This window comes from Saccopteryx bilineata, chromosome 2, assembly GCF_036850765.1.
Source record: "Saccopteryx bilineata isolate mSacBil1 chromosome 2, mSacBil1_pri_phased_curated, whole genome shotgun sequence".
NCBI lineage: Eukaryota > Metazoa > Chordata > Mammalia > Chiroptera > Emballonuridae > Saccopteryx > Saccopteryx bilineata.
Window position 1 is genome coordinate 76,547,290 of NC_089491.1, and position 23,347 is coordinate 76,570,636.

General features: G+C 42.0%; 1 protein-coding gene across 3 annotated transcripts in view; it reads right to left on the reverse strand.

Moving 5' to 3' along the window:
* Nucleotides 1-23,347, reverse strand: part of TTC39B (tetratricopeptide repeat domain 39B) — a 175,083-nt gene that overhangs the window by 59,405 nt on the left and 92,331 nt on the right. For 2 of the 3 annotated variants that reach the window (XM_066257285.1, XM_066257283.1), the window contains 3 exons: nt 13,958-14,068; nt 3,669-3,800; nt 1,759-1,835 (listed from right to left, as the gene is read on the reverse strand). In XM_066257285.1, the coding sequence (XP_066113382.1) occupies nt 1,759-1,835; nt 3,669-3,800; nt 13,958-14,068 (320 nt within the window). Of the gene's footprint in view, nt 1-1,758; nt 1,836-3,668; nt 3,801-13,957; nt 14,069-17,143; nt 17,268-23,347 lie in introns of those variants that run through there. The other variant, XM_066257284.1, reaches the window with a different exon arrangement.

A 23,347-nucleotide genomic window follows, 5' to 3' on the forward strand; every position in this document is an offset into this window, starting at 1 on the left:
TCAATGTGCTGTAACCATTCCTGGATTCTTGAATATTTCCTGAATGTCCACAAACCAAATATATTTTATATTGTGAAACATTATCAATGGTCTTCAAAGTATCAAAATTATTTTTACCTTGAAAAAAATTTTAATCACTTATAGAGAAACAACAACTCTCATGCATGGATGATAAGAATACACACTAGCCTGACCCATTGGCCTGGGATGCTGACGACCCAGGTTCGAAACCCTGAGGTCACTGGCTTGAGCAAGTCTCGTATGGCCTAACAGTGGGCTTACCAGCTTGAGTGAAGGATCACCGGTTTGAGTGTGGGATCATAGACGTGACCCCATGGTCCCTGGCTTGAAGCCCAAGGTCACTGGCTTGAGCAAGGGGTCACTGGCTCAGCTGGAGCCCACTGGTCAAGGCACATATGAGAAAACCATCAATCCACAAGTGAGACACCACAACTATGAGTTGATGCTTCTCATCTCTCTCCCTTCCTGTCTGTCTGTCCCTTTCCCTACCACTTCTCTAAAAAAAAAAGATGAATACAAACTGACCTGACTTTTTGGAAAAAACATAGGCAGTACCTATAAATATTATCAATTTTCAAATCCTAAGTTCCAATAATTCCATTTTAAGACTCAGTCCTATGAAACACAAAAATGCATAGGTATAAGAATTTTAGGACAGCATAATTTATAATAATGAAAACAATGCACCTGTCCTTCAATAGAGAAAGAGCAAGTAAATTATGGTACCCCATCCTATGGAATACCACATAGCCAGCAAACAGGATGAAGTCCAGGTTATATGTGTTGTCAGGGAAAATGTCAACATCAAAAAAACAATCCAGGTGGAGGGAGGGGGAGTGCCAGAGGGGGTGAAAGGCCTGGAAAGAGACTGTACATGGGGCATGATGCAGTGTGTAGAGAGTATTATATTGAGTGAGACACTTGAAACCATGTCAACACAATAAATTTTAAATAAAAATTTTAAATTAAAAAAGATTATGTTGTGGAACAATATATATAATGTGATTCTATGCTTGTCAGAATAAACAATAAATGAACACCTACAAAAACTGCATATGTACCTTATGCATATGTTCATATATATATATACTAGAAAGCCCGGCGGTCATACAAAATGACCACTGTTCTAGATATTATAAATTGTAATTAAAATGATTTGTGCAAAGGTGTCTGCTAATTTAAACTGAATTACCCAGGGCAGGCGGCGAGGACGCCCCTTTGCTTAGTGCCCCACGAGGTTTCCCCCTTCTACTTGCCTAATTGCTTAAAGTAGAGTGCAATGAAGGAAACCACTGGCAGTACATTTCTTAAGAGCCACCGCTAGCTCAATAAATAAAGATGATTAGGAGGCATTCTTAAAAGAAATTACGTTAAGACATAGTTTTTATGTAAAACAGATGATTGCCAATACAAACAAATGTTCACCTTCCCCCTGACCCGCTCAATTTGCGTTCAGCCATGGCAACTTCACCCCATTGACTAGTACAGTTACGCAAGCAATCAATAAGCTATCGGCGACAAACAGACACTTAAGCCGCATATAATAAAGATACACACACACACAGAAAATTCTACAAAGCTTCAAAACCAATGGTTACTTCTGGAGAGTATGATGGGGAAGAGAAAAAGACATTTCCATTTACTTCTTATGATACATTTAAGTGTGAAATTTTATGAGCATGGTTCCATTTCAATTTTTTAAAGAAAGGAATAAAACATCTTTTAAATAATTCTTACCTTCAGTCATTTGTTCCAATGATCCTCTAGAAAGAAAACTTGAGAAAGATTCTACAACCGTGTTTTTTTTCCTATATCTTCATAGAATAAGCAGAAGGGAAGGAAATAGAAAAAAATACCAATATATTAGTCTGAGCTCATTTTCATTTGACCATTCACTTCAATCACAATCACACCAAAGAGTCGCCAAGGCAGAGCTGAACCCTGAAGTCCACAGGGCAGAGACCACCCTTTCTACACCGTCTCCCCGTCTCCCAGCACTGGCTGGCACGCTGTGGGCACTCAGCTCCCACTCACTGAACACGTGCATGAACAAACCCACACAAAACAGTGCATACCTACCCTGCCAAGCACCCTTCCCTGATCTCTATGGCTGAAATCAGTATTTCTGTGGTAAGAGTCACCAGGTAAAGAATGTACTTAAGCCTGACCAGGCAGTGAAGCAGTAGGTAGAGCATCAGCCTGGGGCACTGAGGACCTAGGTTGCTGGCTTGAGCATGGGCTCACTGGCTTGAGCATGGGATCACAGACATGACCCTATGGTCACTGAAAAGGTCACTGGCTTGAAGCCCAGGGTCACTGGCTTGAGCAAGGGGTCACTGGTTCAGCTGGACCCCCTGGTCAAGGCACATAAGAGAAAGCAATCAGTGAACAACTAAGGTGCCAAAACTCTTTCTCCCTTCCTGTCTGTCTGTCCCTCTTCCCCCTCAACCTCACTTAAAAAAAAAAAACTTAAGAATGCAATGTTTAAAAGCTCTCTCCTCGTGAGGCTTGCAACATATATAATTACATGAGTATATAATTCCACCAATGTTAAAATTCACTAACGCTAACTAACAGCTTTTGCTAGGGTATTCCTATACACATAGAGCAAGGATTAAAATAAACTGAAAGTCCATCTGATTTTTGTGTGTGTGACAGAGACAGAGAGAGGGACTGACAGGAAGGGAGAGAGATGAAAAGCATCAATTCTTTGTTGCAGCACCTTAGTTGTTCATTGATTGCTTTCTCATATGTGCCTTGACCAGGGGGTTAAAGCAGAGCGAGTGACCCCTTGCTCAAGCCAGCAACCTCTGGGCTCAAGCCAGTGACCATGGGGTCATGTCTATGATCCCGCACTCAAACCAGATGAGCCCGCGCTCAAGCCAGCAACCTCAGGGTTTCAAACCTGGGTCCTCTGCATCCCAGTCCGACACTCTATCCACTGTGCCACCGCCTGATGAGGCAAAATTCATCTGATTTTCACCGACCATAGTGTTCAACCACATTTTGTTTTGTTTTGTTCTTAGATTTTATTTATTCATTTTTAGAAAGAGAGAGGGGAGAGAGAAAAGAGAGAGAGAGAGAGAAAGAGAAGGGGGGAGTAGCAGGATGCATCAACTCCCATGTATGACTTAAGCAGGCAAGCCCAGGGCCTCGAACTGGCGACCTCAGCATCCTAGGTCAACATTCTATCCACTGCACTACCACAGCCACATTCTTTTTAAACAAATAAAACATTCCCTTCTGATCTGCAGCATTTCCCACAAAAAGAAGCCTGTGCCTTGCGTGGCCAGGTGTGGGATGCAGTACCTGAACTCATCTGCCACAGGACGACCCTGGAGACCCTCTGCTCACCCACAGAAATCTCCCTCAGCCCTTCTCTGTAGTTCATCAACAAAAAGGAAAGTGTCAGGCATAAATGCCAAGTGTCTGTTCAAACGAGAGGCATACTGCAATTCCTGACAGGAATTTTTTGTCTCTATTCTGTAAAACTACATGAGGCCAAGAAAGCCTTGCAGCTCAAGTCCTTTTCTACAACTGTGGACAACTTCAAACAGAGCTCTCAGTCTGGCAAACTGCATTAATTTTATCACACAGACACAAAGGTTTCTAGTCACATTTCAAGCATTTAATTACGCAGTTCCTACTTTTGGCAGGTTTGTAAGGCGTCCCTCATGGCAGAAATGCCATTTTGGATGTCCAGTTGCTCGAAGGTCATGATGGCTTGCAACACCACAATGGTACTGTAGCCCAAGGCATGGTACATGCTGTCCTTGGCACTGGGGGCAACACAGGAAATTAGCACATTTCAATTCAACTGAAAAGCATTCTAGCACTGCCTGATAGCAATCATGAGAAATCCTAGTAAGAGCATATCTTGACTTTCAGTTATAATCTTTACTCTTTTATCAAAGTCACTGAAATAATATGGACTGTAAAAGACAGGCCCTAAAATACTCAAGTATCAAAGACTTTCCAATCCACAGGCAGCACAAAACATTCCAGGCTCAAACACGAGACAAAGTGCTTTTTCCTGTTTCAGCACAAGGGGGCAGCGTGCGGATTCATTTCCTAGAAAACCTTTCAAAGCAAACCATTTTTTCACCATCTGAACAAGGAACAGTGTATTGTCTTTAGCTCCGAGGTAGTGCTAAAATAAAAGCCACTGAAATATATTTTGTGACAGATTCTGATGTTTTTTGAAAGATAAAGGCTCACTTACAATCCTTCTCTCTCCTCTCCTAGCCAGGGACCAAGAGGAAGAAAGATTTTTGCAATAAAGTGATGGAGGCAGGAAAGGGCCCTGACAAAAGTGCATTTTAAACACTATCTCTAATCTAATTTCATTATCCGAGATTCTGTTTAAAGTTCTTGAGAGTTCGAATTATCAAGTTATCAATGAGAATCACTTAAGAGTGTTAAGGAGCTCACCTCATGTGTAACAGACACCTCAGATTCTCAGGCTATAACAAAAACTACTTTTCTCAAAACTTATTAAATTATGTTAAATATTTCTAAAATTTAAAATATCAATGCACAATTTTGTTTTTAACTCAAATGTAATCACAACAGCAAAAAAAAAGCAAGCCCCTTTATAACTTCCCCCATAGAAATAGTCTAAACATCCTTTGCATGTTTGCAGTTTGTTCTAAAAAGTAATAGTACTAGCTTTCAAAAGGACCACAAAAAAGGACAGCCCAAAGTTAATCAGTAATTGTGGTTTCAAACCTCATGTTTAAACCAAAAGGTCCTCCAAGAGAAAAACAAGTATTCAAGTAGGAAAAACATTTAAGTCAAACATATATAAAGATCAGAGAATATACGTATAACTCCACTAAATACAATACTAATACATTTATTTTCATTCCATATTTTGTTTAGAAGGGTGTCAATGGCAGAGAGAAAAACGAGACATGTTTGACTAAAAAAGCAGGCTGAGAAAGAAGAAACAAAGAAAAAAAGGAGAGAGAGAGAGGAAGGCAGAGGGAAGTAGAGGCGCAAGAGGGAGAGATGGAGAAGGCATTGAAGGAAAGGACCAGAAATAGACAAGGGAGAGGCTGTGAGACAAGTGTTGGAGACACACTGGACAATTTCCTTAGGCTATGGGCTTCACCATCTATTTTAGCATATGTTCCTATCCTCTGAAATGCTAATAGGGAAAGGTCTTCTATTAAGAGAATCACCATAGGAGCATCCAAGTAGGTTAATTCATTTCTAAGATTCAAAGTGAAGGACTGGAATCACATCACCCTATTGATGTCTCAAATGATGAGATTCCCACTTCTGTGTCCAGCTATTCTTCTAGAAAATTATTACATGAGGTCTTAGTTTCATCTAAGTAAGCGACTGTGTTTAAAGGCACAATGTAAGAGTAAGTACTCCTGTCAAGAAAGACATAGTTGGCCCTGGCCGGTTGGCTCAGCGGTAGAGCGTCGGCCTGGCGTGCGGAGGACCCGGGTTCGATTCCCGGCCAGGGCACGCAGGAGAAGCGCCCATTTGCTTCTCCACCCCTCCGCCGTGCTTTCCTCTCTGTCTCTCTCTTCCCCTCCCGCAGCCGGGGCTCCATTGGAGCAAAGATGGCCCGGGCGCTGGGGATGGCTCTGTGGCCTCTGCCTCAGGCGCTAGAGTGGCTCTGGTCGCAACATGGCAACGCCCAGGATGGGCAGAGCATCGCCCCCTGGTGTGCAGAGCTTCGCCCCTGGTGGGCGTGCCGGGTGGATCCCGGTCGGGCGCATGCGGGAGTCTGTCTGACTGTCTCTCCCTGTTTCCAGCTTCAGAAAAATGAAAAAATAAAAAAAAATATAAAAATATATATAAAAAAAAAGAAAGAAAGACATAGTCACAGGGGGCGGTAAGATGGTGATAGAGTAGGCGGACGTTCCCACTGCCACCTCCTACAACCAAAGTGGATTACAACTTAATTTTAAGAACAATCATCTGGAAAAACCAACTACGGACTAAACCAAGAGGAATCTATAACCAAAGATCACCGAAGAAGCCACATTGAGACTGGTAGGAAAAGCAGAAACGCAGAGAGGGCTGCCCAGCTCCCGGGAGCGAGCGGCGGCCCGGAGGGACTCGCGTGGTGGTGGGGTTTTACTGGAGAGGGGAGGGTCCTGGGCACCTGGACCGAAGCCCCAGCCTGCAGCCCCGCACCTAGAAGAGGCCTACGGACAGTATTTAGCTGTGAAACAAGTCAGGATACTGTTTGTGACAAAGAGAAAGATTTCTCAAACCCAGAATTCGTCTTAAAAGCACTGCACAGAAACTCTTTCACAACCACTCACCCGGGACTCTGGGGGACGAGAGAGCTGAGAGGACCGGAGTAGCAGGAAGAGAGTGTAATCTAGAAGGCACAGGGACAAACACTTTGAGGGACAGCCACCCTAACCCCTGGGCTGAGTCACTCCCCAAATCTAAAGTGAATATTTTTCCTGGTACCAGCAATACCAGCAAAGGGAAGTAAAGTAGGTCACCAACCAAACGGAAGCTCTCCTGCTGCACTCAGAGCAGAGTCGCTTAGAAGCAGGGAGCCCGTCAGGAATACAATAATGAGTGCTGAGGCCTGAGCTACAATGCCACCCCCACACTGCTGAGTGCTCACCAGAGGGTGGGCTGTGGCAAAATGCGGAAGCGCAGTCCCGTCTGCAGGGGTGCAAGCCAGGAGCCCAAGGCTGCAGCCTAGTGTGTGAATGCAGTCCTGCCCGTGAGGGCAGGTGGAGGCTCAGGAACTGGCCAAGACTTGCAGCTTGGACACCCACAGGGGCAAGGTGGAGGCCAGGGGCCAGCCACAGCTTGCAGACAGGGCACACGCCTGCAGTTCCACCAGCAGAGGTGAGGTGAAAACCGCAGTGACCACAGCAGTGGGCCCCTGCCAGCAACACGGGTATCTGAACACGGGAGGGGGCAGCAGCAGTGGGGGCGGGCCTACGACAGACAGGCCTTTGGGAACACAAAGGTCACACCCATTGGACTCCTGTGGCCACACCCTTCTGAGGGCTTAAAAGAAAATAAAGTATTGTATATAAAATAAAATAAAATAGCCCTGGCCGGTTGTCTCAGTGGTAGAGCGTCGGCCTGGCGTGTAGGAGTCCCGGGTTCCATTCCCGGCCAGGGCACACAGGAGAAGCGCCCATCCGCTTCTCCACCCCTCCCCCTCTCCTCCTCTCTCTCTCTTCCCCTCCTGCAGCCGAGGCTCCATTGGAGCAAAGATGGCCCAGGCACTGAGGATGGCTCTGTGGCCTCTGCCTCAGGCGCTAGAGTGGCTCTGGTCGCAACAGAGCGACGCCCTGGATGGGCAGAGCATCGCCCCCTGGTGGGCGTGCCAGGTGGATCCCGGTCGGGGGCATGCGGAGTCTGTCTGACTGCCTCCCCCGTTTCTGGCTTCGGAAAAATACCAAAAAAATAAATAAATAAATAAAATAAAATAGAAGGTTGGATAGAATGATACCTGAGGCTAAGGTTCAAGCCACATCCAATACCTTACCTAACCCCTGATTTTTAGTACTGAGCCCAACAAGTAGCCAGCAATAAGACATGGCAGAAAGCGGATCTTAGGGTAACCTGAACATTTAAACCAAGGATCCCCAAACTATGGCCCGCAGGCCGCATGAAGCCCCCTGAGGCCATTTAACCGGCCCCGCCGCACTTCCGGAAGGAGCACCTCTTTCATTGGTGGTCAGTGAGAGGAGCATAGTTCCCATTGAAATACCTGTCAGTTTGTTGATTTAAATTTACTTGTTCTTTATTTTAAATATTGTATTTGTTCCTGTTTTGTTTTTTTACTTTAAAATAAGATATGTGCAGTGTGCATAGGGATTTGTTCATAGTTTTTTTATACTCTGGCCCTCCAACAGTCTGAGGGACAATGAGCTGGCCCTCTGTGTAAAAAGTTTGGGGACCCCTGATTTAAACAAACATCCTCCAGGCCAAAAGTAGATAAAAGCCAGCCTAAAACTGCAGTTGATATTAACAATGGCACCTGGGCTCAGCAGAGGCAGCCACAGGATCTGGATCAACTATTGCTACAAAAAGATAGATAAGGGCCAGTCATAGGCAGTAACCCCCACTGGCCTGCGCCAAACTCCAGCCAAGAAGATCCAGGGAGGGCACATCCAGAGGCCAGATGTAAAGAGCATCAATTCAGGACTTAACAACCCTTGTTAGAGTGACATCTTAAGGAAGGGCTCCTCACAACTGACCCAGTTAAGATACAGACAAGGAAAAAGTGGATCTACTAGTTAAGGAGACCACAACTCGAACAAGCCTGCAACCCACAAACAGAAACAATGGGAAGACAGAAGAACGTAGGCCATATGAATCAGCAAGAAAAATCTCCAGAAAAAGATCTGGATGAAATGGAAGTAATCGAATTACCAGATGCAGAGTTTAAAATAATGATTGTTAAGGTGCTTAAGGATCTCAAAGCTACAATGGATAGACTTAAAAAAATTGTAAGCATCAAAAAGGACACTAAAATCATAAAAAAGAATCAGACAGAAATGACAAACACAGTATCAGAAATGAAGACTACACTAGAAAGAAGGAAAAGCAGGCTGGATGAAGCAGAGGATCGAATCAGCAACTTAGAGGACAAGCTAAGTGAAAGCACAGAAGCAGAACATCAAAAAGAAAAGAAGGTCAAAAAGTCTGAGGAAACACTAAGAGAGCTCTGTGACAATATGAAGAGAAACAATATCCGCATAATAGCGGTTCCTGAAGGAGAAGAGAAAGAACAAGGCATAGAGAACCTGAATGAAGAAATTATAGCTGAAAATTTCCCTAAATTGATGCAGGAAAGAGTCATACAGGTTCAAGAAGTAGAGAGAGCTCCATTAAAAAAGAACCCAAAAAGACCTACACCAAGACACATTATAATCAAAATACCAAAGCTAAGAGATAAAGAAACAATACTAAAAGCTGTAAGAGAAAAACAGTCCATCACATACAAAGGAGACCCCATAAGGATGACATTAAACTTTTCAGCAGAAACACTTGAGGCCAGAAAGGAATGGCAAAAAATATTCAAAGTAATGCAAAACAAGAACCTACAACCAAGACTTCTTTATCCAGCAAGGCTATCATTTAAAATTGAAGGAGAAATAAAAACCTTCCTAGAAAAAAAAAAACCCTCAAGGAATTCATCACAACCAAACCAATATGTCAAGAAATGTTAAGGGGCCTGCTGTAGACAAAACAAAGTGAGGAAAAAATCTAGTAAAAGAGGAATGTAGATTTAAAGAAAAAAATGGCAATAAACAATGACAAATAAATAATAACCTTAATAGATTAAATACTCCAATCAAAAGAAATAGGGTAGCTGAATGGTTAAGAAAACAGAATCTGTACATATGCTATCTACAAGAGACACACCTTAAAACAAAAGATACACATAGACTGAAAGTAAAAGGATGGAAAAAAAAATATTTCATGCAAATGGAAATGAAAACAAGGCTGAGGTAGCAATACTTATATCTGAAAAAATAAATTTTAAAACAAAGACTATAGTAAGGGATAAAGAAGATCACTAATAATGATAAAGGGAGCAATCCAACAGAAAGAGATAACCATTATAAATATCTATGCACCTAATATAGGAGCACCAAAATTTATAAAGCAGACTTTAATGGACATAAAGGGCGAGATCAACAGCAATACGATAATACTAGAGGATTTCAATACCCCACTAACATCACTGGATAGACCCTCAAGAAAGAAAATTCACAAAGAAACAGCAGAATTAAGAGATACACTAGATCAACTGGATTTAATTGATATCTTCAGAACCTTTCACCCTAAAGTAGCAGAATATACATTCTTTTCAAGTGCTCATGGTACATTCTCTAGGATAGACCACATGTTCGGGCATAAAACAAGTTTCAACAAATTTAAGAAGATTAAAATCATATTAAGCATCTTTTCTGACCACATTGGCATGGAACTAAAAATCAACTACAATAGTAAAACTGAAAAAACACTCAAAACGCTTGGAAACTAAACAGCATGTTATTAAATAATGAATGGGTCAACAATGAGATTGAGGAAGAAATAAAAAATTTCCTTGAAACAAATGAAAATGAGCATACAACAACTCAAAATTTATGGCACACAGCAAAGCAGTCCTCAGAGGAGTTCATAGCATTACAAGCATACCTTAAGAAGCTAGAAAAAGTTCAAATAAACAATTTAACCCTGAAACTAAAAGAACTAGGAAAAGAACAGCAAGTAAAGCCCAGAGAAAGTAGAAGGAAGGAAATAATAAAGATCAGAGCAGAAAAAAATGACACAGAGGCTAAAACACAATACAGAGGATCAATGAAACCAAGAGCTGGTTCTTCAAAAAGGTAAACAAGATCAATGAACCTTCAACTAGACTCACCAAGAAAAAAAGAGAGAGGACTCAAATAAATAAAATTAGAAATGAGGGTGGAGAAGTAAAAACTGACACAGCAGAAATGCAAAGGATTGTAAAAAAATACTATGAAGAACTGTATGGCAAAAAATTAGACAACCTAGGTGAAATGGACACATTCCTTGAAAAATATAAGCTCTCAAAAATCAATCTGGAAGAATCAGAAAACCTAAATAGACCAATTACAACAAATGAGATCGAAACAGTTATCAAAAAACTCCCAACAAACAGAAACCCTAGGCCAGATGACTTCACAGGCAAATTCTACCAAACATTCAAAGAAGAACTAACCTCTATCCTTCTCAAGCTATTTCAAAAAATTCAAGAGGAGAGAAGATTTCCAAGCTCCTTTTATGAGGCAAGCATAATTCTGATTCCAAAACCAGGCAAAGACAGCACAAAGAAAGAAAACTATAGGCCAATTTCCTTGATGAATTTAGATGCTAAAATCCTCAACAAAATATTAGCAAACCGGATCCAGCAATACATAAAAAAAATCATACATCATGATCAAGTGGGATTTATTCTGGGGAGGTAAGGCTGGTACAATATTCACAAATCAATCAATGTGATTCATCACATAAACAAAAGGAAGGAGAAAAAGCACATGATAATATCAATAGAAACAGAAAAAGCATTTGATAAAATCCAGGACCCATTTATAATCAAAACTCTCAGCAAAGTGGGAATATAGGGAACAAACCACAACATGATAAAGGCCATATATGACAGACCCACACCAACATCATACTCAATGGGCAAAAATTAAAAGCAATAACCTTAAGATCAGGAAAAAGGCAGGGGTGTCCCTTTCCACCACTCTTATTCAACATAGTCCTGGAAGTCCTAGCCACAGCAATCAGACAAGAAGAAAAAATAAAAAGCATCCAAGTTGGAAAAGAATAAGTAAAACTATCATTATTTGCTGATGATATGATATTATACATAGAACACCCTAAAGTCGCAGTCAAAAAACTACTGGACCTGATAAATGAATTCAGCAAGGTGGCAGGATATAAAATTAATACTCAGAAATCAGAGGCATTTTTATACACCATCAATGATCTGTCTGAAAGAGAAATTAAGAAAACAATCCCATACACTATTGTAACTAAAAATAAATAAAGTAGCTAGGAGTATATTTAACCAAGGAGGTTAAAGACTTGTACTTGGAAAATTATACAACACTGATAAAAGAGATTAAAGAAGATACAAACAAGTGGAAGCATATACCATGTTCATGGTTAGGAAGAATAAACATCATTAAAATGTCTATATTACCCGAAGCAATTTATAAATTCAATGCAATTCCTATTAAAATACCAATGACATAATTCAAAGATATAGAACAAATATTCCAAAAATTCATATAAAACCAAAAAAGAACACAAACAGCCTCAGCAATCTTGAAAAAGAATAAAGTGGCTGGTATCATACTTCCTGATATCAAGTTATACTACAAGTCCATTGTACTCAAAACAGCCTGGTACTGGCATAAGAACAGGCATATAGATCAATGGAACAGAACAGAGAACCCAGAAATAAACCCGCACCTTTATGGACAATTGATATTTGACAAAGGAGATAATAGTATACAATGGAGTAAAGACAGTCTCTTTAACAAATGGTGTTGGGAAAATTGGACAGCTACCTGCAAAAAAAATGAAACTAGACCACCAACTTACATCATTCACAAAAATAAACTCAAAATGGATAAAAGAATTAGATGTAAGTCGTGAAACCATAAGCATCTTGGAAGAAAACATAGGCAGTAAGCTCACCAACATCTCTCGCAGCAATATATTTGCTGATTTATCTCCACTCACAAGGGAAATAAAGGTCAGGATAAACAAATGGGACTATATCAAACTAAAAACCTTTTGCACAGCTAAAGACAATATGAAAAAAATAAAAAAACAAACCATACAATGGGAGAACATATTTGACAATATGTCTGATAAGGGGTTAATAACCAAAATTTATAAAGAACTTGTAAAACTCAATACCAGGAAGATAAGTAATCCAATCAAAAATGGGCAAAAAAAAATGGGCAAAAAAAAATGGGCAAAAGAAATGAATAGACACTTCTCCAAAGAGGACAGATGGCCAATAGGCAAATAAAAAAATGTTCAACATCACTAATCATTAGAGAAATGCAAATTAAAACCACAATGAGATATCACCTCACACCAGTCAGAATGGCACTCATCAACAAAACAACACACAATAAGTGCTGGCAAGGATGTGGAGAAAAGGGAACCCTCCTGCACTGCTGGTCGGAACACAGACTGGTGCAGCCACTGTGGAAAACAGTATGGAGATTCCTCAAGAAATTAAAAATGGAACTGCCTTTTGACCTAGTCATCCCACTTTTAGGAATATACCCCAAGAACACCATAGCACTGTTTGAAAAGAAGAAATGCACCCCCATGTTTATGGCAGCATTGTTCACAATAGCAAAGATCTGGAAACAGCCCAAGTGTCCATCAGTGGATGAATGGATTAAAAAGCAGTGGTACATATATACTATGGAATACTATGGGGCCATGAAAAATAAGGAAATCTTACCTTTCGCAACAACATGGATGGACCTGGAAACTATTATGTTAAGTGAAATAAGCCAGGCAGAGAAAGAAAAATATCATATGATCTCACTCATTTGAGGAATCCAATGAACAATATGAACTGAGGAACAGAATAGAGACAGAGGCAGGATCAATGGGTCCAGAGGGAAACTGGACAGAGGGAAAGGGGATGAGAGGATGGGATCAGAAAAGGGAAAGAAATTGGTGAAATTATACAGATATAACACAACGTTATAGAGAGCAGAAAAGCTAATTTTGGAGGGAAAGGGGGAGGTCGTTGCGGGGAGAGGGAAAAGGGGGATGTTGTGGGGAATATGGGGGAGGGGGAATGCATTCAAGGGGACACTAAAATCTATGTAAACACAATAAATAAAAATAAAATAAAAATACATAGTTGCACTGTAGGGCTGGGGGCACAGGGTCCACGTGAGGCCTAATAAGAAGGCTTAGCACAGCTTTTGCTGCCACATTTTAGAAATTAACAGGTACTATTAATTGAGTTAAGTTGTTCAAGTTGTTTATCGCATAAACAAGTCCTGGTAATATTTATATTATCTTCAGTGTTTCAGTATTTGAAATGAGCATATTCTAGTTCTTCCCATTCCCCTTTCAAAGAAAAATTTTGTTATATTTAACCTTAACAGGAACATCCATAAAAACACTTCACTGAAAAAAGCAAAATAAAGCTCTACAAAACTTCATAAATGACACTATTCAAACAAGTACAGAAATTAAAATAGGAGAATCAGAAATTTTCTACTGATTAAAGGTGAAAAGACAGTTCTTAACTGGATATTAAAAATAACCAAGAGTAAGCAGTCACAACCAAATATTAAGGTGAAAATACAAATAAATTAACTGACAAGACTGACATAAAAGACAATCATCAAAAAATCCCCCCAAAAAAGTTATTTTATCTAAAAGAACTAAAGTCAATTACCATGGTCGAAGCAATTCTAAGGCATCTTTAAATCTGTTACTTAGAAATAATTTCAGCGCCACTTCACACTCTTCCAGGCCCCTCTTGAGGTCAATCTTGGCTGATGGTGACCTAAAGATCAAGAAAAATATATACAGCATTTCTATAGCATTTAATATTATTAGCAAGTTGTTGCAGGGGGGAGGGGTATGTAAACACACTTTCGAGACAGACAGATAATCTGGAATTCTAACTCTGCCACTTACTAGCAGTGTCTTGACCCTCTGGAAGCTGCCTCTCTGACCTGTAAAACGCGAACACTGCCACCTATTTCATGAGGCTATCGTGAAGATGGAATAAATGACAATGCCCCTAACAGGCAGTGAATAAATGACCGTCCCCACCCCACCCACCCACCGTCACTCCAAAGACTACAAGTACAGGGCCTAACTCTATTCATGGGGGCAGTGGAGGTTATTTTGTTTTGGTTTGATCATATAAGGGGGAAAAATAGGCTTCAGTGGCAAACTGAATTGTCTAGAAGAGACCCCTCCAAGTTACCTGCTTTGATTTTATGGGAGCTATCTTACAACTCTGTAAATTTTAAGTTACTGATTGCAATGCAAAATAATTGCCTATAGGCATGTCAAGTCAGTCCTGGCCAGTTGAGTTCAACTGACTTTCCTCCAACGTGGAAGAAACTAGTCCCTGAATTTGCACATTCACTTCAACACTCCTTTATTCTATATAAATTTGTGCTATTTACATTTCTCCTATGAACACTATAACATGCGCCTAGTTCCCTCATTGACTAATGAGTTAAGTCTTTAATTAGTGTTCATTTCTACATCTCTATGACAGTCATGTTTTTACCCTTGTTGGAAAATTACCTGTTAATTATTTACAACTGATAGAAATTTTGCTCTTTAAAACTAGAACCATCTCTAATATGTTCTGTGTAACAATATTTAATTTAAAAAAACTCTTCAAAAAAAAACTTTTCAATAAGTAAATGAGCAGTAAAAAGTTATTTAAAAGTACTTAAATTTTAATTTCCATACTCCAATCTCTCCAAATTCATTCTTTCAAGCGTGAAAACAAAAATCACACCAGTTACTTATCTACCAGAACTGGATTCTGAAGGTTCTCCAAGGAGCGATCCCCTGTCCCCAAAACTTCTCGTGGCCAGTTCCTTTCTTTTATTCAGTTCTGAGCTCAACAAGCATCAACTCAGAACCGTCTCGCTCACGCCGCCCCATCGCGTCTCACCATTTTTTCACTCCATACCACTTATTACCACCAAAGTATCCCCACAGCACTGGTGGACAAGTTTGTCTTTGTCTATCCTCCCTCTCTAGGACATAAATGCAAAGAGGCTGTTTTGGTCCCTGCCGTGCCACCAGTGCCTTCGTGGTACCTATAATATAGCACATGCTCAATAGATATTGTTGAGTGAGGTGGGGGTGGTTAAGTAAAGCTCATCTGGGAAGAAACAGAGAATTCCTCATGCCTCAGGCTTAACAGCACCTCTACTGCAGGGCAGTACTGAAATGAGACAAGCCATTGGCAGAGGGATAGCTGAAGATCTAAACATTTGTGATGGTTAATTTACATGTCCACTCGACTGAGCTAAGGTATGTCCACACAGCTGGTAACACACTATTTCTGGATGTGTCTGTGAGGGTGTTTCTAGAAGACACTGGCTGTTGAATAGGTGAACTGAGTAAAACAGACGGCCCTCCCCAAGGTGGGTGAGCACCATCCAATCCATGGAGCGCTGGCATAGAACAAAAGCAAGGGACGCGGGAACTTGTGTGCACTCTCTGTTTGAGTGGGACATCCATACTCTGCTCCCTCTGCTCCTGGTTTTCAGGCCTTCGCACTCAAACTGAATGCACCACTGGCTTTGCTGGTTCTACAGCTTGCAGAAAACAGGTGTGTGACCTCTAGGCCTCCATGATCACATGAGCCAACTCCCAAGATTAATCTCCTCCTCTTAAAGATCCTACTGGTCCTGATTCTCTGGAGAAACCTGAATGACCCAGAACTGCTTTGCCCTTAAGTCTCCAGAGTCTAAAGAGGCCAAAAAGGAATGCCAGGCATTCACAAACCTTTCTTGGGAAGATTTTTCACAAGAAAGTTGCTTGATACTTCCCTTGAATCCGTCACCCAATTTGGCCAGTGTTACTTCCTGAACATCTCTTGGATTGGTCTTGCTTCTCCTCTACTCCCCAGTCCGACACAGCCATCACTGGCTGCCGGTATCAGCAGGCCTATTTTACCCCATCTCCTTCCTCTACCCCAGGGGTAGTCAACCTTTTTATATCTACCACCCACTTTTGTATCTCTGTTAGTAGTAAAATTTTCTAACCACTCACTGGTTCCACAGTAATGGTGATTTATAAAGTAGGGAAGTAACTTTACTTTATAAAATTTATAAAGCAGAGTTACAGCAAGTTAAAGCATATAATAATAATTACTTACCAAGTACTTTATGTCGGATTTTCGCTAAGTTTGGCAGAATAAATATTTATAAAACAACTTACTATAGTTAAATCTATCTTTTTATTTATACTTTGGTTGCTCCGCTACCACCCACCATGAAAGCTGGAACACTCATTAGTGGGCGGCAGGGACCAGGCTGACTACCACTGATCTACCCCTTACCCCAATCAAATCTCTATTTAGAATTCATTCAGCTGATATTCATTTAGCTCTGAGTCTGCAACAGGCACCCTTCCAGGGGCTGGGGATACAGCGATAGGCGAGACATACAGGGCCAGGGCTCTAGAGCAGCCTTCATTCTCCCCGGGTGGGCAGCTGACTAAGCTCATCCCGGGCTGGGTTAAAGATCTGGGAGAGAAACTGGTTTGGGAAGGTGGGTGGGGCAGGGCCCAATATTAATGAGATGGTCATGGAACACTTTAAGGGTGACCTCTGAGTGCTAGAACACGGATCCAGACATGGGAATATCTAGGTTAAGGGGTGTGAGGGGAAGATTCTAAGCTGGGAATGTGGTGAGCAAGGCAGAGAGTGGAAGAAAATGAAAGAGAGTGGAAGAAAATAAAGGCAGTAAGCAGTCAGAAACCACAGTGGCAGAAAAGATGGGGTTTACTCTAAGAACAAAAATAAAGTTTTAGCTCAGAAATCTCCAGTCCCTTTCGAATCAACCCTTCAACTTCTGGGTGTTTCAGTTTTGCTTCTCACCTGTTCCCTTCATCGGCACTCCCACCAGCTCTCTGGCTACAGCTCAGGTTGTAGTACAAGGAAACGGGCTGTGAACAGGCTGCTCCTTCTGCCAAACAAGCCATCACCTGTACCTCTCAGCAGGCCAGTGTCACCTGGGAGGATGCACTTCCCAGCTTACAGGGAGTAACACGAGTGGGACAGTAGCACCTTCAAACACAGTGAACTCACCTCTTCTAAGCGGTTTTACCAAGTTATTCACAGGAAAATAAGAAACACAACTCACAGGCAGAACACCAGCATGACCATGTGTTTTTCAAGGAATGACCAACAGAGAGCAAGTTGTCAACAGAAACATAAAAATAAATGATGTTTACTCAGATAGAAATCAGCACCTCCCTTGCCTCCTGTTACGTGCTGGTTTCTGGAAGAGTTATTGTTCTGACCTGGTCACGCATGTAAAGCAATTTCCTGTGCCTGGTAGAATTCAGGTACTCGTACCTGTGACGATCACCCCTCTACAGTATATAATTCTTTGGTGCCTGCCAAGTGGTGTCACTGGTCTCCATTTCCTCTGCCATCTCATTAACTGAGACTCTTATCACATCAAGTCTGAATTCTGAAAGTCTCCCAGAACAACTTCCTGACTGTTACTGCTTTGATTGGATGGTTCTCCAACTTCAGCATACGTTACCCTTCCCTGGAGGGCTTGTTAGTAAACGCACAGCTGGACCCCACCACCAGGGATCCTGACTCAGTAGGCCGGGGGTGGGCCCAATAAGTTCCCAAATAATACTAATTTTTCTTTAATTCATCCTGGACACCACTCTCACACTACTCTTCCTAAAACAGATTCAACCTTACTGCCTCCTCAGGTTCAAAACCTAAAATAGCTGCCCATATCTACCAGAGAAGTTCAAACACTTCTGCCCAGCCCCCCCACCCCTGTCTATTCGATCAGAGTGAACAGTACAGTTATTTACAAGCAGCCAACTATCTTGCAAGAGGCTCATCACCATGGCGTCCTCCTCAAGCCTGACATGAGAGAAGGAAAATTCCTGGACCGGAAACTGAAACAGCATTGCCATTCTTAGCCATGTGATCTTTGGCAAGTCACTTAACCTCCCACAGTCCATGGCCTCATCTTTGAAATGCCCTCCCGTTTCACAATGTATGCAGAAGAAACAAAGGCATAAAGGTCTTACACACACACACACACACACACACACAAAGATAGTGAACATGTCAGAAGTGTATTTATGACGATTTGAGGATATGTGTGTGGTGAGGGAAGAGGAGGGCTATTATGTATTATGGATCAAGGAGGCAGAAGAAGGAAACAGGAATTTTAGATTCTTTGCTAAGTGCACCCAGAGAAAGTTCCTGCTTTAGCCAAGAGCCCAGGAGCCCCTCTGCACCAAGAGCCACAATCAGAAATTTCCTATACTGATCGCACTCAAAACTGTGGTCCTAGGAAACCAGATCTCGAACGCCCAACACCGCTTTCAATTATTTACCTGGAGACCTTGTTTTACCCTCTAAGAACTCACAATGTAGACTGACTTAGGTAGAGAGATTACTGGTGGCTTTTTTCTCTTCTTTCCAAATTATTTGAAATTTTTTCATGTTTCTTTTATGAAAAATACTGATTTGTATATTACACACAAAAGTAATGTTTTTTTAAAAAGTGAAAAGTATTATCTGTACCATTTCCCAGCTTTGTAACCTTGAACAACCACATTACCTCTAAGCTTGTTTCCTTATCTGTAAAATGGGAATAGGCAAGCCTGCGGTTACTACTGTATAAGGTAGTTATAAACACTAGGTAAGCAGCCTGACCTGTGGTGGTGCAATGGATAAAGCATCGACCTGGAAATGCTGAGGTCGCCAGTTTGAAACCCTGGGCTTGCCTGGTCAAGGCACATATGGGAGTTGATGCTTCCAGCTCCTCCCTCCCCTTTCTCTCTCTCTCTCTCTCTCTCTCTGTCTCTCCCTCTCCTCTCTAAAAAATGAATAAAAAAAACAAAACAAAAAACTAGGTAAGCACGTGGAAATAACAGGATGAGCACTATTTATATTGAGTGTAATTCTCCAGGAATGTCAAACTGCCCAGCCTCACCTGATAAGAACCACATACACATTCACGCTTTCTGACCAGGCAGTTTCTCTACACTTGGCTCGGAATCTGATGACCTACTTTTACCACATCTGATTCATAAGCCCTGTTGATTAAAAGGTAGAAAGGGGATTTTTATGATTTCTGTTAAAATGAACAAAAGTCTAAAAAACTAATATATGGTAATGCAGTACTTCTGAGTTCCTCTAAATTAGTCCTTACTTTTTCAGTAGCCTCCTGAACTCGATAAAATCAACTGTTTAAAACAATTGCACACCCCACTGAACAGTTAGTTATTAACATTTTAGAACTTTCCAAAAGCATCTCAAATATAAACTTATTTTAAATCCACCTCCATGTACTAAAGGCTCGATAGTAATCAGGTTTTCAACTAAGGATAAATGAACATTGTAAACATTGATGTGAATCAAAACAGGAAACTTAGCTCTCTATTTAAAAAAAAAAAGGAAACTTGCAGAAGAGTAACAACTGTGAGGGAAGAACATTTCTTCCAACTTCTCAGATTCACCTGAGGGGGACTTCACGGATTAACACACCTGGACTCTCCTCCCTTTTCACTCCTCCTCCGGAGAGGAATTATCTGACTGGTATACTGGAAAGAAAAACTGGGCACGAGTGGTCCAGCCCCTTTCCCACAGGGAAGGGGAGCTCATCACAGTCTATGCTCTCCGTGATACAGTGAGCCAAACAGACGGGCTCTCCCCCACCACCATCACCACCCTCACAAAGGATGCTTGCAATTCAGTGCCTAAAAATTTCATGCAGGGGTGTGTCAAAAGCCCATTTATCGGCCCTGGCCAGTTGGCTCAGCGGTAGAGCGTCGGCCTGGCGTGCAGGGGACCCGGGTTCGATTCCCGGCCAGGGCACATAGGAGAAGCGCCCATTTGCTTCTCCACCCCCCACTCCTTCCTCTCTGTTTCTCTCTTCCCCTCCCGCAGCCGAGGCTCCATTGGAGCAAAGATGGCCCGGGCGCTGGGGATGGCTCCTTGGCCTCTGCCCCAGGCGATAGAGTGGCTCTGGTCGGGGCAGAGCAACACCCCGGAGGAGCAGAGCATTGCCCCTGGTGGGCGTGCTGGGTGGATCCCGGTCGGGCGCATGCAGGAGTCTGTCTGACTGTCTCTCCCCATTTCCAGCTTCAGAAAAATACAAAAAATACAAAAACAAAAAAAAAGCCCATTTCTCCATGCATTTAAGTCATAACCCTCCAAGACAGCTTTTAAGAATAATTAGGCTGAGAGTTTGATCTCTGTAGAGCTGACCCCTTCACCAATATCTCAACTGGTTCTAGACTTAGGCCAAAAAAGAGACAGTTCTTTCAAAGCCAAACTAATCAAAGGATTTGTAGGCACAGGATGGTAGCAGGATTACAATTTACTCTTCATAGACCTTTACCAACACATGTGGGAACATCCAGGGTCCTTCTCCAAGCACATTCAAGATCCAATCTGTGCTGAGGACTACAGGTCTCCCGTCCTCAGGAGCTCCAGGCCAATGTGCCTCAGGTCAATCATTTCAGCCCTGTGAGTTCAGAGGCTCAGAGGTACCCCATAGCTGGACAACCAGACCACAGAGACTCCTGGCACACCTTCTTTTTAAGAACCCAATAAGTTTATAATGTATAGTGGGCTGTGTTGGATGGTGAGACTTTCAGGCAAGTCACCTAACCTCTCTAAGTCTCTGTTTCCTCAACTATAAAAAGGATATAAGGACAGGACAATACCTACTCAGCAAGTATTAACATTGCTGCTATGAGGAACACAAAAGATAGCACAAAGTAAAAATGCCAATAACAATGCACTAAATGAATGAGGTAAATACTATTATTGTTGAAAAGAATATAAGTGGATAGTGTCTCTCATGTGAATTGCATGCTTGTCCTTTAGACCCAAATAGAAAAGCAGAGTTCTGACCCAGAGCCACCACTACGGTGCCACAGTACCTCACATCATGTCTGTTTTAGTATTCTGGTAACAGGAAGACTGGAGTTTTTATCAATTTTTCTTAAAAAGCACTTAGTCTACAAAACTAGAATATCATATATCAAATTCATGTAAATTACTTGTGCTTTCAAGCCTTTCCTGACTATCCTGATTTGTCAATAAGTATAATTATAATGAGCTGCTCTTTACTACCTCATCAATATGGTAATAATTTAGCATTGCCCAATAGGTCTCTAATAAAATTAACTTACTTTGAAATGGCTTCTATTTGGCAAAGAGTGGTAACTACTCCTAGTTTACCCTACTTGTGCAGATCCTGGACAATAAGCAACAAAGCAAAAGTCCCATAGGCTAATGCCAAATGGGTTAGAAAGAGCCACGGAGAAGAATGTAAGTACAAGAAGGTGAGAAGCATACAAAAACCCTGCCTCAGCTCCTCTGAGCTCAGCCCACCATCTTCTTTCTCAAACTAGGAGGGATCCTTCCAAGAGGGGATGGTATAGATGTCTTAACCACATGGGAAATATATCTACCACCCTTCTAAGATAAAAAAGGTCAAAGAAAGCTAGGTTGAACTCTATAACAATATTTTTAATTGTGGTAGAATACACGTAACATAAAATTTACCATTTTTAAGTATATATTTACATTGTTGTGCAACCAATCTCTAGAACTTTTTCATCTTGCCAAACCAAAACCCCATACTGATTAAACAATAATTTCCTCTACCCTTCACCCTTTACTAACCAAGCAAAGAGCGAGGGTCCCCTCTTTTCTCACAAGCCCCTAGTCAAAATTTGGCCGTAACCTTAAATGATTTAGTCTCTAGAAAACATTATCTCACTGAAGTCTCTGGAACTCGGCCTCTTAAGGGACCAGAACTCCCTGCAGAACCCCGGGAGTCTCCCAACCTTCCTTAAGTAACTAAGGATACAGTGGTCGGTGCCACACTCAGCTGACAATCTCAGCTCGGTAAGGGAAGGATGAAGAAGTCTGTAACAGGTTTCCTCTCCATTCCTTTATTCCTCAGACTCTAGATCCCTGTTTTGCTTCCTGCTTTTAACAAATTTCTCAAGTAGATTGAGAAGACAAAACACACTGTATCTCAGGATTTTAAAGTGGGCAACTGTGTCATTATATCACTTGCTATGGAAAGACCAAACATGGCTCTCAAAAATAATCAAGAAGTGTGTTGCAGGAGGAGGTAATGGGAAATCCTTGAGCCAAGGTGGCAAGTCTTTCCTCACTTTTCCAAAAGTGATCTTTTTTTTTTTTTCCTTTTTTTTTCATTTTTCTGAAGCTGGAAACAGGGAGAGACAGACAGACTCCCGCATGCGCCCGACCGGGATCCACCCGGCCCGCCCACCAGGGGCGGTGCTCTGCCCCCCAGGGGGCGATGCTCTGCCCATCCTGGGCGTCGCCATATTGCGACCAGAGCCATTCTAGCGCCTGAGGCAGAGGCCACAGAGCCATGCCCAGCGCCCGGGCCATCTCTGCTCCAATGGAGCCTTGGCTGCGGGAGGGGAAGAGAGAGACAGAGAGGAAAGCGCGGCGGAGGGGTGGAGAAGCAAATGGGCGCTTCTCCTGTGTGCCCTGGCCGGGAATCGAACCCGGGTCCTCCGCACGCTAGGCCGACGCTCTACCGCTGAGCCAACCGGCCAGGGCCCAAAAGTGATCTTAACACGGCTCTTTCATCAACCAATGTGTCAACAGACTTGAAGTATGAACACAAAACTTACAAATGACTGAAGCTTTGTGTCACGGTGCCCTGTAAGGACACCAGCAATAAACTCGAACTCAAAGGGTATCAGTGTTACAAGGCATTGTGATCTTTATAAGGGAAAAGACTCTCTGCTGGCTCTTTCAAGTTGAAAAACACTCAAAAGAAACCATGGTTGTCAAAACACTGTAAGACTAAATAAACGAGAGGGGTTATAATCAGGGAGGTTCATGAAAGGTGTACTGGCCTGGAAATGAGACGACAGAGCATCAAGTTGCAATTCAACCACTGCCTGGACATGGCACCTTGGGCATGTCATTTGATATCCAGGATTTCTTGTTTCTCAAATAGTGACCCAAACACCCTCCTTGACTGCCTCACAACTTTGTGCTGAGGAATAAATAATTGGGTATCTGTGGAGTAAGGAC